This window comes from Fusarium pseudograminearum, chromosome 1 (genome assembly GCF_000303195.2).
Source record: "Fusarium pseudograminearum CS3096 chromosome 1, whole genome shotgun sequence".
NCBI classification, from domain to species: Eukaryota; Fungi; Ascomycota; class Sordariomycetes; order Hypocreales; family Nectriaceae; genus Fusarium; species Fusarium pseudograminearum.
In genome coordinates, this window is record NC_031951.1 from 624520 (window position 1) to 641383 (window position 16864).

The 16864-nt window shown below is 47.1% G+C and overlaps 7 protein-coding genes across 7 annotated transcripts, besides 1 other annotated feature; 3 read left to right on the forward strand and 4 right to left on the reverse strand.

The window, feature by feature from the left end:
- Positions 1-26: 26 nt before the first annotated feature.
- Positions 27-657, forward strand: FPSE_06968 (uncharacterized protein; the record flags this gene model as incomplete). Its single annotated transcript, XM_009260086.1, has 3 exons — positions 27-170; positions 264-542; positions 595-657. The coding sequence occupies 3 exons, from the start codon at positions 27-29 to the stop codon at positions 655-657; spliced, it is 486 nt and encodes a 161-aa protein (XP_009258361.1).
- Positions 658-879: 222 nt separating this feature from the next.
- FPSE_06969 (uncharacterized protein) lies at positions 880-2985 on the reverse strand (the record flags this gene model as incomplete). The annotated part of the gene is made up of 3 exons (XM_009260087.1): positions 880-1253; positions 1311-2750; positions 2805-2985. The coding sequence occupies 3 exons, from the start codon at positions 2983-2985 to the stop codon at positions 880-882; spliced, it is 1995 nt and encodes a 664-aa protein (XP_009258362.1).
- Positions 1706-1794: a repeat region.
- Positions 2986-3607: 622 nt separating the features above from the next.
- Positions 3608-4444, reverse strand: FPSE_06970 (uncharacterized protein; the record flags this gene model as incomplete). The annotated part of the gene is made up of 4 exons (XM_009260088.1): positions 3608-3774; positions 3823-4284; positions 4333-4361; positions 4410-4444. 4 exons carry the CDS (start codon positions 4442-4444, stop codon positions 3608-3610), a joined length of 693 nt encoding a protein of 230 aa, XP_009258363.1.
- A 484-nt stretch (positions 4445-4928) lies between these two features.
- Positions 4929-6580, forward strand: FPSE_06971 (uncharacterized protein; the record flags this gene model as incomplete). The annotated part of the gene is made up of 4 exons (XM_009260089.1): positions 4929-5125; positions 5179-6207; positions 6260-6366; positions 6417-6580. 4 exons carry the CDS (start codon positions 4929-4931, stop codon positions 6578-6580), a joined length of 1497 nt encoding a protein of 498 aa, XP_009258364.1.
- A 135-nt stretch (positions 6581-6715) lies between these two features.
- On the reverse strand, positions 6716-9230 carry FPSE_06972 (uncharacterized protein; the record flags this gene model as incomplete). The annotated part of the gene is made up of 7 exons (XM_009260090.1): positions 6716-7271; positions 7319-7477; positions 7526-7709; positions 7758-7944; positions 7990-8056; positions 8104-8904; positions 8959-9230. The coding sequence occupies 7 exons, from the start codon at positions 9228-9230 to the stop codon at positions 6716-6718; spliced, it is 2226 nt and encodes a 741-aa protein (XP_009258365.1).
- Positions 9231-9677: 447 nt separating this feature from the next.
- FPSE_06973 (uncharacterized protein) lies at positions 9678-14502 on the reverse strand (the record flags this gene model as incomplete). The annotated part of the gene is made up of 6 exons (XM_009260091.1): positions 9678-10567; positions 10769-10839; positions 11119-12010; positions 12063-12273; positions 12324-14272; positions 14469-14502. The coding sequence occupies 6 exons, from the start codon at positions 14500-14502 to the stop codon at positions 9678-9680; spliced, it is 4047 nt and encodes a 1348-aa protein (XP_009258366.1).
- A 177-nt stretch (positions 14503-14679) lies between these two features.
- FPSE_06974 (uncharacterized protein) lies at positions 14680-16453 on the forward strand (the record flags this gene model as incomplete). Its single annotated transcript, XM_009260092.1, has 3 exons — positions 14680-14772; positions 14809-15086; positions 15151-16453. The coding sequence occupies 3 exons, from the start codon at positions 14680-14682 to the stop codon at positions 16451-16453; spliced, it is 1674 nt and encodes a 557-aa protein (XP_009258367.1).
- Positions 16454-16864: the final 411 nt, after the last annotated feature.

Sequence of the window (16864 nt, forward strand, 5' to 3'; positions counted from 1 at the left end):
GCATTTCTATCATCACTCTGCCCAATATGTCCGACACTGAACAATCCGGCGATGTGGATGCTCTGGCAAAGAACCAGATATGGATCAAAGTCCAGAACGACACTGGGTACGATCTGCAAGCCCAATCAGGATTCGCCGATTGGGGCGACATTGCTGAGCCTCCTTTGAAAGTAAGAGAATTTTTATATTATATATCTGTCTTTTTTAAACATAAGTAGTACGACAAATAGCGGGAAGCATGTTATTAATCTCACCTGTGATAGGTGCCTCCTCAAACCCTTGGTAGTGGCGGTCATGTAATCAGCTCTCGAAGTCCATTCACTGGCTCGGCTGGAATGGTCGGATACAAGATAATTGGAAGCACGACGTTGTATCTTCGATTTCTTGTATCAAACCCCTACATGAGTGCCAGGGACAACGAAGCCACTGCAGCTGTCATTACAGAAGATAAAGGCATCGACCAACCCAACTATAACTGGCTCTATAGTCAGTCTGATACCCACCAGCACTATTACAAGCCGTTCGAGGGTAAAACTCTCAAGGTAAGAGTTTCTGAGATATCGAAGTACCCCAGATATTGACGTGAAGCGGTAGGTATCAAGTCAGATCGGACAGGCCGATGAAGCCACTGCCACCTTTACAGTCACTTTAGAGTGATGTCCATTCACGGAAGACACCAATCTATCAGGTTGACTCTACTGAGTATGCTGTTTACTGGTCATATACTTCAGCGCAATTTATAGTAGAATCTAGTGCAAAGACGACTATTTCATACTGAATAGATTAAAACCAGTGATTAAATAATATTAAATCCACTACATGTCAAGACCTATCCTAACCATTACCCTTCCAAACGCCCAACAAATCCAATTAAATATTTCAAGCACCATTGGTAACATGCACCTCAGGATCAAGTTGCCAAAGCTGATGTCTCTTAGCCCATATCTTGTCCGCCGGATCCTTGTAATCCTCCGGATCAATCTGGTTCTGAGATTCAGCCTTCTTCATACTAGCAACCCCTTCCATGCCAGGACCCAACAAACAAGGCGCGCCATCTCCATGGTTGTTCTTGGGATGGTACTTGGCATCGGCAGCGTTCAGACGCTCGATGAGAGAATTGTGAAGAACGGCTCTGCGGGGAATATCACGGAAGCTGCCAAAGTTGGGAGTCCATCGCCATGACTCCCAGCCCTTCTCGGCCTCCTTTACGGGCTTGTCGTTGAGTTCCCATCGGGGAATACCAGGGAGAATTTCTGCGATATAGTTAGTCATGCCGGTTGATGGAGTTACATATATGCAGTGTGACTTACCCATAAAGTTCCACAAAATGACCTTGAAGAAAGAAGATCCGTATCCGAATCTGAGAGTGTCGTGCTTGAACCCTTCGATGACATACTTCTGCAGTTTCGTCTTGTCATCCATGTTCTTCCTGAACTGCTTGGCAGTATGACACCAGTTGACAGCACACTTCTCGTCTTTCTTGCCAACGAGAGTGACTTCTCGGATCATCCAGTCGAGAGCCATGTCGCTCATCTGAAGGTCATGGTTCTTCAGATCAGCCGTCACATCGTCGGGCTTCATGCTCTTGAAGACACACGCAAGACGCTTATACCATGGCATCTTGTCAGGCTCCACAAGCTCAGGCATAGCGGGCCATCCTCCACCGATATCGCCGTGGTTACCAGGGAACCAGACTTCTCTGATGTCTTCCGCTTTCTCCTCTTCTTCTTTCTTCTTCTTGTCTTCATCTTCCTTGATCTGCTCCGCAGTCCTCTTATCCTTCTTCAGCTTCTTACACTTGCAGCACTTACCCAGCCTTTTCTCAGCCTCCTTTTGTGCCGCTGCTTCCTTTGCCTCTTTGACGACAGTTCGGATGTCCTGTGCCAGAAGGGCAGGCTTGAACTTGACACGTCGCTCATCGACGGCAACAGCGTGGCGGACATGCTTCGCAGTGCCGGTGATCTCAACAGGGGCTGGGGCGCTGTTCTCGACGACTGCAACAGAGTTGACACAGTCCCACATGCCGAGGAAGAAAACCTTGATGTTTTCATGATTGGTTGGGTCTGCTCCTTCGTTACGGCAGAAGGTTTGACTGAAGGCCTTGACTTCTCTTCTGGCGATCTTGGTCTTTAATCGTCTCTTGATGTTGACATCACCGGCCATGAAGGTAGTCTTATCTTCCTCGTCGTCGCTATCGCTGTCATCTTCCTCACCAGCATGGGCGTGTTCGTCTTCTTCGTCGCATGTGCACACGGAAGAACCTTTCACAACATTGGTATTACCATTGGCTACACCGTTTGTGTGACCATTGGATGCTCCATTAGGCTGCTTGTTACCATCTAGCAACGGGGTAGACTCGTTACTGGTTGGCAGTTCTTCAGGACCGCCACCCATGGACCAGAGTTTGCCTTTTTGCGAGGCGATACGATCGTCGCTCTCACATTGTAGAGCGCGGGCGTAAAGACGATAAGCAAAAGGTACCATTTCCTCATTGCCCTTGCAAAGAAGACCGACTTTGTTGATCATGCGTGAGAGGTACTTGGCAGTGTAAGCACCACGACTGAAACCAAAGATGTAGATCTTGGCCTGAGGCTCATAGTAACGCATGAGGAAACGGTACCCCGCCATGATATGGGCGTCGAAGGTTGTACCAAAACCTTGATCAATGGTCTTGGAAACCTTGCTCTTGATCTCGCCGAGAGTAGACTTTTGGATGGAAGTTTCGTCCACATCGTAGGTGCCAATTCCGGCTGTTCACGTGTTAGACTGATGGTACAAATGTCAAGAATTCAAGGGTTACATACTCTGGTAGTAATGGTACTGTTTGTTGTTGTTGCGATCAAGCTTGCGAAGAATCTTGACGACATTGGTGTCGGCGTTGGTACCACTGAAGGTGTTGCCAGTGCCATCGAAACAAAGAATGAGTTTGACGTGTTCATCAGGAACAATCGCCTGCTCGATATGAGAGCTGTTAGCTGATGGCATTTTGACAGATACACAATGTCAGTGATGATAAAGATGCAGATGAGAAGACAAGTCAGCATCGTAAGCCTGGGGAACCACCAGCTTTTATCTTTATGTCTTTTATCATTTGTCAAACCCCCCCTCAGCTAGATCACAGGCCAAAGTCAAAGTAGCACCACCAAATCGAAACATCAGCGTAAAGGCGTCCAATAGCTCCCCAATCTCGAACCCTATGTCTCAGCTCCGCTCCGCCACAAATAAGATGGCTTCACCCGTTTAGTTCGTGCCGTGCCGCATAAAGTCATCCCCGACCAAATAGTCTGGCGGGCTAGTGAGGACTAGGGAATTTCAGTAAGCCACTTTGGTGAGATTACCATGCAGCTGAAATACCGGTCTTCTCCATACCCCGGTCCATCGGCGGGGTCTGGACTTTTGGAGAGGCCACCGGTCAATATGCAGGGGAGGTGAGGCAGAGTCACATCCCTGATAATAAAATCTCTGTTATCTTTTGGTGGTGAGACATAGCTTTCAGCTCTGCCAAAACGTTTGCGGCTGACTGAAAACTGGGGGTTGAGAATGTGTCGCTATCACTAAGGGGACATGGCTCGGTTATTCCCAGACATGTATTCCCTTGATACCCTTGCTACTGTCTGATTCTGAAAAACTCTGGAAACAGCGATCGCAGCTCTACAAGGTTACGAATTTGATGCTCCGATGCTGGTGAATCAGGTAAAGGAAATCCTTCTTCGACATAATGAACAGCCGTCCAACCAGCCTTTTGTGCTCCAACACAGTTCTTGTGAGAATCATCTACCAATGTCAGCAATCCAAACATGTCAACCAGAGGTGTCAGCTTACCAATAAAATAACACTTCGAAGTCTCAGAAACTCCTGCTTCTCTCATCGCCTTCATAAACATTTCCCTTTGTGGTTTACACACAAGCGGAATTTGTGTATAATCGCAATACGTCAAACCCTCAAACAAATCATCAACACCCAACAGCCTAATTACTCTTTTTCCATGATTGACATACGCATTGGTCAAAAGCCAAAGTCTGACTTTTGAGGTATCAATATTCTCGAGAAATTGTCGCAGGTGAGGGTTGGGCTTGATAATATCGTCGAGGGGAAGCGCGTCATCGACTTTGGCGTTGTATTCCAGGGCGTCAATCTGATAATCCCGCACGAGACCTTCAATCGCCTGACCGTATTGCTGGTAGTAGTCTTTGTGGAGACGTTCGGCTTCGTCGGGTGATAGACCAAGATGGTTTTTGAAGTAGGAGTCGATGAGACCTGACATGAGCTCTAGGACTTTATAATCTGGCGATGGTGAGTTAGTGGACGAGTCATGGTGGAGAGTTGACTTACTGCGTGAATACAAGCAATTGTCAATATCACTAGACAATAGAGTTAGTAATGAATTGTGATTAGTTGAGTGTTCTTACAAGAATAGAACTGGCTTCTCTGAGTTGTCGTCCATTTTGGTGGCTCACTTTTCAACAGGTACCTAATAGTGCAAGGTGAGGAAATACTAATCAGCCATGCTGACTGGCCAATTGATCATAGTGGCAAAGTGATCCACCTACAGAGCCTCAGTCTTGGCAACATGACTCTAACATCAATCATAGCATATCGTTTCAATATACGATATTCTAAAATTTGGAATCATTTGGCATGCCTGATCCGTTTGTATGTGATAGTGATTTCAATGTCCGTCTCTTCCGTTGTCGCCTGTTCTGGATTATCAACTCGTCCCGTCACGGCCTCTCCAAGTCACCTCGGCATCTTGGAACAACACACTATTCCCCACTCGGAGGGTCCTCATCGTCATGACAAATCCTCTTTTTTATGCCGTGGAGCCGATTAGACTTGTTTTGCTGCTAGTCCCCTTTTTGCCGACATAAATATCTACGTCAGTCCTGTCATGTTTTGCAAGCTTCATCCCAATATCTTTATTAACAGCCATGGCAGAGTCTGAGACTCGTCGGTCCTCTCAGGATCTTAGTGATCAACCTACAGAGATTGTTCATCAGAATGTATCATCCAAAGAGTTAATCGAGGTTGGTTGGGATGGCGATAACGATCCCATGTGTCCGAGGAGCATGTCGGTAATGCGAAAATGGGTTATTGTTTCTATCGCCTGCGTCGGTGCTCTTTGCGTGTAAGTCAACCTTCAGCTTGTACTTACTAATCATTTACTGACAGTCACTACAGAACATGCGCCAGTTCAATTTATACATCGACATATGAACAAATGAACAAGGAGTTCGGCTGCTCTCAAATCGTCGCCACCCTCGGTCTCTCATCTTTCGTCCTAGGAATCGCCCTTGGCCCCGTTGTAACCAGTCCTCTAAGCGAAAACTACGGTCGACGACCCATCTACCTAGTATCATGGACCTTGTTCATCATCTGGACGATCCCTTCAGCTGTCGCGCCCAACATCCAGACCATGGTCATCTCACGCTTCTTTGCAGGATTTGCTGGAAGTTCTTTTCTCACTGTTGCAGGCGGCACAGCAGGAGATCTCTTCGTGAGGGACGAGATCCAGAAACCTATGAGTATGGTCTCTCTCGTGCCCTTTATCGGACCATCTCTTGGACCATTGCTTGGAGGCTTTATCAACTATAATGTCTACTGGCGCTGGACGTATTACGTTATGCTTATCTGGGCGGCTGTACTCATGGTTACCATTGTTTTCTTTGCGCCTGAGACTTATCATCCTATTCTACTACGTGAGAAAGCAAGAAAACTTCGCAAAGAAACTGGCAACGACGCCTACCGCGCTCCAATGGAAGACACTATCAAACCCTTCCTCGAAACCCTCAAGATCGCCATCCTACGACCATTCCAGATAATATTCCTTGAGCCCATGTGTCTCTGTCTCGATTTGTACTCAGCCCTTGTCCTCGGCATTCTCTACCTCTTCTTCGGCGCCATCCCTCTCGTCTTTCGCACCAATCATGGCATGAACCTCTGGCAGATCGGCCTGACTTTCTTGGGTATTCTCTGTGGACTCCTCATTGCGTCAGCTACAACACCAATCTGGTCTAAACTTCGAACTAAATTATTGGAAAAACGGGAGAAGGAGACGGGTATTGCTATCAGCGAGCCAGAGGATTTACTGCTTCCAACTATCCTTGGCGCTGTGCTTATCCCCATCGGTCTGTTTTGGTTTGGTTGGACAACGTATGCCAGCGTTCATTGGATTGTGCCCATTATTGGTTCTGGCGTGTTTGGATGCGGGTATGTTAACCTTGTCCTCTCTTGTTTTGACAGTCCATTAACATTATATCAGCCTACTCCTTGCTTACACCGGCATCTTTACGTTCTTAGTAGACGCCTATCCCAAATACGCGGCGTCCGCAATGGCAGGCAACAGTTTTGTCCGCTGCTCATTCGCTGGTAAGTCTGTCATATGTATTCATCTCAACAAGTCCTAACATGGTCTTCAGCGGCATTTCCTCTTTTTGGTATCCAGATGTATGAGAAGCTTGGTTTCCAGTGGGCATCTAGTCTACTTGCGTTTTTGATGGTCGCCATGGCGCCGTTCCCTTGGCTTTTCTTCAAATATGGAAAACGGCTGAGAGCCAAAAGCAGATTTGCTATGTATGCATAGGCATAATGCATTGATAGACATAATGTTTAAATGAGACTGGATAGAAAGGATGTTACGAGTAAAAGAGTAGCATATTTTGTTATAGATTTATACCATGAAATAGACAGACTTGAATGCTTAGACAAAATTAGAGACTCACAGACCAAATGTCCCAGGGGGCATAAGACCAAAGTCAGCCGGGAGCAATGGACACAATCCATTCTGAAGCAATAAATCGACGTCGATGGTATCCTCAGACCAAAATGAGCCAAATCCAAACTCATCAGCAGGCTGTTGCAACATATTAGCTGTCTGCTGCTCTCCCATCCCTGGACCGTTAGTATTGTCAAAGAAGCCAAGCGCCGTATTATTCTGTTGACTGAACCCATTGATCCTATCATCCGGGTTTTGTGATGCGCTGACTCGTGAAGGTTCCAAAGCGGGACCCTCATTACCGCGGGTTGTATTTGCAATGCGAGACGTTACATCAACTATTGATCCCGCGGATATGGCTGACCCCTGGCCTGTGAGTCGTCTCAAGAGATTCACAAACAGCTTCGTTATCCATAGACCAATGGGCCATGACTTTGCCATTTCACTGAGTGCGAGAATGCATTGTCGCGATTTGTTGCCTGCTAGTTGTCGACGAATGGGGTCCTTTCGACAGATGACGAGTGTGTGGATAGAGAGGGCTCCAAAGACGGCTGGGATACTACACAATGTCAGATATTGGTGCCATGAGGCAGAATATGTACTTACGTATGCATTTGGGTATAGCGTAATGTCCCGACAGCGATCAGATCTTCTGTCATGCGAGTGATATAGTCAGCCGCAGCTCGCGCTGTCTTGTCTCTTTCAGCTTCCGCTGGTGACATGTCGTCGATTACTTTGGGTCGGAACAAAAGGATGAAATAGTTCCTGTCTGACGTCAGTAGAAATATACCCAAGTCACCTGCATCATCTTACTGGTAGGCCATCTGTAATTGAGTAGCCCAGAATGCCGCCCCCAACGTCTCATCAAGTGGTTGCTTTTGCATGCACTTTGGTAACTGCGACTCCCATTGCTCAAGCCTTGCTTTCAGGTTAGGCACTTCATACTGTTCCAGTGCAAGACGGCGAGGACTAAATTCCCCAATGACAATGTCCCCCACTGGCACTCGTCAGTCTGTGTGAAACTTCTAGTGAAAGGTTGACCCACGAATTTCAGCAGCCTTGCGCATCTCGATGAAGAACGCTGTGTGGTATTCCTTTTGAGGCGGTATAAGAGGATCGTCGATTACATCGTCAAAGTAGAGGTCAGCCTCGGTGACAGGTTCAATGTCGCAGTCATCATCTCGGATTCTGCATGGCTTGCCCAGACATGCAGCTGTATGTCGATCTCGCGTCTAATAATGTTAGATCCATGAACAAAAGTATCTGATTGAACTCACGTATATAGACCACCATATACGTTTCCGCAGTGCCCTTTTCTCCGGACTAAACCTGGAAGTAACTGTCCTACCAAACTGTCAGCTATAGCCATGGAAGAGAAGCGGGTAACAAACGAGCGATGTAAGCCTAGTGACTGGGCATATGATGTTGCACAACCTGACCAATACCATGCATCTTTCTGGTCATCTGGTCCATTCCACCAAAATCCTAGAAGGTGAAGCGAAGCAGCCAGTATATCTCGATCAGTCTCATGATCAACATCGTACAGAGTCTTGGCGCGGAGGTAGTGATATTTACGTGCCGCGGCACGATCAGTGAATCCAGCATCTTGAATAAGGTTCTCGTCACAAAAGATGAAAGTCACGAGGAACATGGCATGCAACAGCAGCGGCGATGCTTCATCCTCTCGGTAGGCCTGTAGGAATGACTTTCTGTCGACAACTGGCCAAGGAGGGTGCACTATAACGAAGAACACATAGACAAGACGGTCGGATATTTCCCTTGATGGAAGTGTTAGAGCGTCCCGTAGGCGCAGTGGTTCGATTTGGAGCCGACTTGGAGTCACTGCCCTTTCCGCTATCGATGCTGGAATCGGATAATGCACCTTGACTGGCTCACTGATGCCACTCCTTGGGGCACATATCAGTTCTATGATGTAGGATAGACTACTCGAGTCGCCGAGAAAGAAAGATCGGTCTTTGGCTTGGGTCAGATTTGGTAGGGGTTGTTGTTGAGTATTCTGTGTGGTATCTGATTCTCTGATTTGACGCTGCTCATTTTCATCATTCTGAGTTGCGGCAGCGATACTCTCAACACTGGTGGTTCCATCTGCATCAGGAGCTGGACTTTCGGTTTGTTGCACGCGCCTAGATGAGCGCCTTTGTCGGGATTGTGCATTACTCCGTCTTGTATATCTACATGATTATAAGTTTTTCATTACTATCACTGATTGTATGTTTGCTACATACTTTCCACGCTTCGACTCTATCAATTCGCATTCTGTACCACGCGTACGACAATGCCAGCAGGGTTGGCTATCCGCGGCGTCGCATTTAACTCGCCGCGCATGACATGCTTTACATGCGACACGCGCTACGCGCGTACGACCTGGCGTTGCACTTGAGGTTCTTGAGTCAGTCGCGTTCGTTGGTTCGGTCATTGGCGTTGTAGTCGGTTGCTGTGTATGTGTGAGTGAGATGTTGAGTCGGCGACTTCGGTGTCTTGAATGTGGGGCAGCCATCGCTTACTGAGCTACTGAGTAAGCGAGATTGTAATACCGATCTGGTCTAGTGTCGATGGACTGTTTTTATCTATCTTATCTCTACTCATCTTACAGTCTAGGGTAAGTGAAAAAATAATCTCAAATATCCAAACAGTCAAGGCGATTTCAAAAGCAATGCATGATAGTCTGTCAGATGACTAAATTTTAATAGTAGAGAAAATGAGCTTCCGCATATTTATTATCGGTTTTATAAAGGTGTGACGTAGCATCGTCAAATAGCTGGTGAGAACTATGCACTACCTACCACAAATCAAGAAGAAAATGTCAAGCACTAACAGCGTGGGTGATTTATCGTCAACTAAGAGACAGGAGCCTAAAAGTAATATATACCCTAACAGCGCAATAGTATGAAGTTAACAGTAGCCAAGTCAATCAAGTCCTACTTTCCTATATCTTAATTGCCTCTCAGAGATCCCCATCACTCGTGGTAACTTCATGAATAGCACTTGTGTCGATCTCGACCCAGAACCTATCAGGAATGGAATCCTCAGCATTATATGAGTACTGCGATTTGAACATGCCATTCTGAACACCAACAGTCGCACTACTTCCGTGCCTAGACGTCTTGTAGTACACATATCTGACCAGCCCAGGATAGTCCTTATACAAGCTGATGGTGAAGTGCTCACCGACCGGGCTGCCATAAATGCCAACGTAGTATTCGACAGTAAACGTCTGACCACGGGAAGTATCATAGATTTCATAGGCAATGCCACTTCCGCAGAGGTTCGGAAAAACAAGCAAGTCACTCCAGTAGGGCATGATGGCAACCTCGGGGAGACTCTGGGCAGGCAGTGCTGCGTTGAAGGAAGCAGTATTGGGCGCTCGTCCCAGTGTCAGTAATCCATTCACACTGACATAGAGAGTGGATGAAGAAGCGCCAAAGACCCCGACGTCAAAGGGTATGACAACGGTTCTCTGCTCGTCGTCAAATACCTTGCCTTCGGAGGAGGAAAAGATGGGAGTAGGATTGGCGAGAACAGTGACTTGGGGGCAGCCAGCCGCTGCAGTGGTTGTAGTCTCCGCTGCCGTTGCCGTAATTCTATCAGCTGTAGTTGTGGTAGCTTCAGTGGTAATCGTGGTGTCGAGTAGAGTAGTTGATGTTTCACCATCGACAGTGGTAGTTTCAACGGACGTAGCACTGGCTGTAACCGTAGTGACAGTCTCAGTCTCAATCTCACTGGTTTCGATAGCCTGGCTGGCCAAGGTGGTATCCAAGAGGGAGGTCTCGGTGGAGGAAGACACAGGAAGGATCGTAGTCGTAGACTCAGAAAGCGTAGTTACAGCGAGAGAACCTAAACATATCGGTTAACATCGACATCAGATATGCTGCCCAAGGTTATGGGAGACTTGCTGGCAGCAGACGAAGATGGCTTGCAGGGACTCGCGACCGTTGAGTCTAGTACAAAGAGGCTCAAGGCCAAAGACAGGAATGTCTTTGAATGCATGATTTGCAAATAAACGAGAGACAATAATTAAATGAGCGGCAGTCTCACACCAGAGACAAAAAGAATGAGTGTAATCGAAGCAGAGCCTAGCAAGAAAGGAACATGAAGTATGGTAGAAGCTGTATAAATAAAAACATCGTTTCAGCTGATAACCCTACGTTTTAACAATGTTATCAAAGTCAATAGTTTTACAAACCATCGATAGTTTATCGCTACTACAGCTGTCATCCTGGTCTAGACCCTTTAGCTTCAATGTGTACTCTGTACGGAGCTCTTCACTATCCGTACTAGCACAGCCACCAAATTATCGAGAACCACCAGCAGCCCCTTTTCCAATTCGTAGACAACCAAGTGGGCATCGTTTCAAACCCGAAAAAACACTCTACCATTAAATCTACCGAATCCCCTCTTCTCTAGCAACCTGATCATCCGAATAGCTATCCCTGACCTTCTCAAGATACTTATCAAACTTCCTCGAAATCTTGATAACATGCTCCAAATGCCTATACGTCATACTCTCATTCTTGAACTTTGCCAGCTGTCTCGCCGTAGTGATGGCATTGCGAATCTGTCTCCCGTTCATCTCCTCCTCGGCCAAATCACCCAAGTGCCGTTCGATGTCGTCAAAGTTGATGTCTTGTTCTATCTCATACTTCCGCTTCCTGTCAGTAATCGGTCGAACCACGGCCGTTTTCTCAAGTGTCTGTAGTCGTTGGAGAAAATTTGTCCAAATAGTGCGACGCTGAGATTTGCTCAAGCTCTCGTAGTGAAGAGAAAGTTGAATGCGAGACTTGAAAGCTTCGTCAAAAGTGCCAACACGATTGGAAGTGAGAATCAAGATTCCTTCATAGTACTCGAGAACGCGAAGGAACACGGACACAAGGGCATTGCGCTCAAGGTCTGTAAGAGTACGCTGCTCAAGAAAGACATCGGCTTCGTCAAGTAAGACCACACAGCCCCAGATCTTACCGAGGTGCAGAACTGATTCGAGATACTTCTCGACTTCCTCCGGTTTTGTTCCGATATCACCACAAGTTACTCGGAAGAGAGGCTTCTCAGCCAATTCGGCGACACTCTCGGCTGTAAAGGTCTTGCCCGTGCCTGGTCCTCCATGCAACAAGATAATGAGTCCGTTGCCTTTACCTTGGATCAAATCTGTCGTCTGCTCCGTTTCCAGTTTGCTTGTAACAAGGGCCTGTATGATGTCCTTGGTTTCTTCGTCGATTACCAAGTGTCTAAAGGCTTGCTTATTCCAATGTAATTCCTGGATCCAATCAATTTGGAGATCCTCTGCATACCATTTAGTACATCTCTATTCAGCTGAATTAATGGCAACACTTACGCCACTTCTTCTGCCGAAGATTATATCCAACAACAGTGCTGGGAAACACAAATAATTCAGCACCCTCGGGCGGCTCATCGCACTCCATAACCGACGGCTCCATTTCTTTGCGGTAGGGGTTTGTCAGCGATGGATAAGCCATCTTGAACTTGTGCGAATCCGAATGAAGTTGCTTATACGTGTTGAAGTCGATCATGTACCGTTCCCCTTCCTATTAATCATTAGACAGTCCCCAATGGGGTATCAGGCTTGAAAGCTTACACTAGACAGGTTATTCTCGCTGATGTCGTTGTAGGCGATCAAGTTTCTTCCTTTGCAAGCCCACATAGTTCGCCCTCGGCGTTCGAGTTTCGCGCGGAAGTCTTTGTTCCCGAACCTGATGGGTAGGATATTTACTTCCGCTATGCTGACGTCCGGACTATCCTCGTCAAACTCGAGGCTGATGGTGAGCACCGTGGAATTCTTGTAGAATTTTCCATCGTATCCGTAAGACCAAGCGCCTACTGACCAGCGCTGCGTTACCTTTCGAGGCCCGTTGGGATGAGAGGGCGATGCATAATTGGTTAACCCTTGAGCAGGCCACGATTCGGCAATATGACCACTGATGCCTCTTTCATTCATTGATACCAACACCTCGCCAGGCCGTATAAAAAACGGCATTGTTGCCTCGGACACATATCCTTGCGAAAACTTATCCTCAACAGCAGCGTGCATTTCGCTATAGTTCTTATCAATCCATTCCGTAAGCAGTGTCATTTGCTTACTGTGTGGTTCATCCATGGCTTGGAGGTCCGTCGCAGCACGATAGCAGTACCAGAACAAAAAAGGTGAATTGATCGGATCGGTAGACCTCCAACCAGGGAACTTGTCTCGAAAGGTCGGATGCGAGTCGACAAATTCGTCTAGCGCAGCAATCATCTGCTCAGATAGTGGCTGAACAACCTCCCACGCAGGTTTGGGATACGGTAGTGGAAGACCCTCGTCCCTCGCCTTGCGGATATCCTTGGCTTGGAACGTGGGGTCGTAGTGTCTGTACACCACGAAGGCAGCATCTGATCTATGCTTGAGATATTCGCTTTCGTTGGCCAGCGGCGAATTTCCTCTAAAGTATGGCGCTTGTCCTTGTTTCGGTGCCCAGGAAGGGTCTGCTATATATGTGGTTTCATCGCCTTTTATCTTGTGAAGCACAAGCCAGGTTGTAGATTTCAAGGTGTTTTGGATCTTGCTAAGCCTCTCAATTTCCTGTTGAATCTGGGCTATTTGAACGTGATTCGCGGGGGCATAGTCTTTGCCATTGTCGCCCATGTCTTCTAATTGGGTGGTAGGCAGCGATGGTATTGTGCTGTCTTTGGTAGAGCTTCCTCCACCCATGATTGCATCCATTTCCTGTCTGGCCATCATGAGCCGTCTCTTGTTTTGCTGTTCAAGCAGCATAAGCTGCAACTGATAATCCTGAAGAGCGTGATTTGAACCGGAACCGGGGGTGAGTTCGATCGACGGTACTAGTCCTGTGTGTTGCTTATATTGGTCATAATTGTGGGTATACTGATCTATATCTCTCCAGTCTTGTTCAAGAAGTGCAGCAAGTCGTTCTTTATCGAAGCCACTCGCATGTGTCTGGTCTCGTGAGATAGTGATGTGACGAACAAATCTCCAGGTGGTGTCGGTATCAAGGTCGTCACCAAGGTCGTCGTCACCAAGGTCTTCACCAAGGTCTTCACCAAGGTTGTTTTCCTCTTCAGCAAGACTATAACCCTTTTGAACGTATTCGATTGCTGTTTCCAAATTAAGGGTGCTGGTTGTAGATTGATCTTCACTCTCGTTATCGATATCTATGTAGTTGGGTTCAGAATCTGAGTTGTCGTTGTCGTTGGCGTCGGTGTCAATTATATAATTGTTGCCTGTGTCGCCATCATTCGAACTAGTCTCATCACTTTCTTGTGTGTCTAAGCCTTGTTCCGAAGCTGACTCTTGTTCGGTGTTGTCTTCGTCTCTTAGGACTCTCGTCCAGGCACGGGCTGCACGAGCTTGGAATTCGTCGTTGGGTAGGATATGGGATATAAGCTGACTGAGCTGAACTGATTCTTGGAAGTCGTTTCTTTCTTGAGTAGAGATATTTGGGGTCCATGAACCCAGCTCGATCAGTCGCTGGGGGGACTTTTCTTTGGCTTGCTGAGGAATCTTGACCAAAGGTGATGCTTCCGCCGAAGCTACTCAGCGGTAAGCGGAAGGTTACAGGGTCAAGATTGGCAGAATCGAAGAGTAATGAATCAGGACAGAGCTACCATTCAAGGTCGATAGAGGGTAGGAAATTGTAGATTAAGATTAAACAGCAAGAGCGAGGAGGGAACCGATAGGAAAGCGTGAGATGAACCCTTGTCAAGAAAGGAGGGGCTTCAGGCGTACAATCCTTGTCGCACACGCAAATAAACCAATACATTTCACGGATAAACGCGATCCTGGCATTTAATAACTCAGCCGCACTCCGCTCAATTGGGCGAGCTATAGATAATGCCGCCAGCCTGTCGAGGCTGTGCTTACCTGGACTCAAGGGTCGGTGCATTAATCTTAACTTCATCATCCTTTGAGTGATAGAACTCACCGATCTACAAATACTATGTACTCAACCTCGACCGATGGATCATCCCATGTCCGACTATCTAAGTACTTGGTATTCTACCAATACTCATTCGAAACAGAGTACATACTCGTAAGACGACCCAATGATAACCCTGCCATCATTTAGCTTACCGCTCACAGCAACTTTGCATTCCCAGCTGCTCAGCACGCATTTCAGGAAGGACTGAACCGATTCGCATCAGACCTCACCAAAGACTCTGAGAAAGTCGGTTTCTCGCAGTGTTTCTCCAGTATACAGGATATACAAGCCCTAGCACAGGAGTCATTTGCCAAATACTCAGATGAAAAGCGCTTTCCAAAAGCCAAGAAATGGCTTCAACGAGTCACATGCAAAATTCATCATTATGGCAATATTATGGACGTCTTGGCTCAGCATCACCCTGAGTATGTATCCCTTGCCTGGGGAGCTATGAAGTTGATACTGGTGGTAAGTCTCAGGTCTGTTCAGCACCTACGTACAAGTTGTTGACGAGTCAAAGTCTGCTCAGAATCACGAGGCGACAATAGCTTTAATCTCAAAAGCAATATCGCAAATTGCGGATTCGTTACCTCGCGTCGAGCTTGCTACGGTCCTCTATCCGACAGATCGCATGCGACAAGCAGTTAGCAACCTGTATGCCAACCTCGTGAGATTCTTCATCCGCGCTCATGAATGGTGTCAAGAAGGGACACTGCGCCATCTTCTACACAGCATTACTCGGCCTCCTGAACTTAGATATCAGGACCTTCTTGAAGACATCACAGCCAACTCACGGGAGATTGACCAGCTAGCTACTGCTAGCGCCCGCGTGGAGATCCGGGACATTAGTCTCAAACTAAACTCCATTGTCGCAAAACTGGATCATTTCCAATCCTCGTCGTCAAGTTCCGTCATCCAGACGAACCAGACTATCATCGCCAAGCTTGACTCTTTTCACGCTTTACACTCAAGTGCATTATTAGACACAAATCAACGGTTGTCAGATCTCCAATTCTCACAGATCATGTCACATATTCAAGATGGAAAGCTTGGCGATCCCTTAGAAGCTTTTCGCTACAACGTTTCGGTGCAAATACGGCATGACCGTGTCAGGGTATATGAGACAACGAATGAGTTCTGGCAGTCACCCAAGTTACATGCTTGGTCAGCCGCACCAGAGTCAAGAGTGGCTATTGTCAAAGGCGGTCTTCGTGCACGCCATGCTTCTAGGAAGTTTTGTGTCAATATCATCAAGCAACTACAGTCCAAAAACATACCTGTAATATGGGCTTTGCGTGGTGCCCAAAATGAGTCTGGAGACGGACGAGCTTCAAGCACAGACTTGTTCAAACATCTCATCCTCCAAGCGTTCAAGTTATCCCAGGACGGTACAACCGAAAGCGCCATGTCCCTTCAATGTGCGCAATTTCACAGAGCCAACGTGGAACAAGACTGGCTTCAACTCCTTGGCTCTGCACTTCTTCGAGCTCGGACTCAAATCTACGTGGTCATTGATCTGGCAGTTATAGACCACAATCTTCTACCAGCAGAAGGCTTCTCATGGTTCACGGCATTTCAGAGTTTATTCGCAGAGATGGTCAAACGGTCACCTAGGCTACAGGTAAAAGTGCTGCTCCTGGGCAACAGTGTGAGTTTCGGAGCAGCCGAAGATGGCGTTGTGCCATCTGATGTTGTGATACCAGTCAAGGTGACACAAACACCCGTTCGCCGGCGGAGAAAGATGGAGCCGCGCGTCGAAGCTTATCAGCGGAAAGGATATCCTCGGTTTTAACTGCACGTGAAGAGGTCTGCTAGTGAAAGGCAGTGGGTATCTCCGAGTCTCATACGCAGTCATTCTCGCGGTTCGGCTCTCCACATTCCGGCCCTCCACGCTGTCATCAAATGATGCGCTCTTTGATGAAGAGAAGTACGCCACCAATCATTTCAATAAGCTTATGATCAACACGGATACCTATTGAGATACTTTACGAGGAAATTAATAACAAAGACGATGTCACTTGGCCATGGGAGTGGAATAAGACGAGAGAGTCAGGTATAGACAAATGACCACAAAGTAGATTGAACGATCAAGTATATAGGTGAATGAAATAGAAGTATAAGCATAACAAATATTGAGTCAAATGACCGTGTCTTAACCTTCTTTCCCCCGGAAGCCCTTTTCTTAAGGAGTGTGGTGTAACTA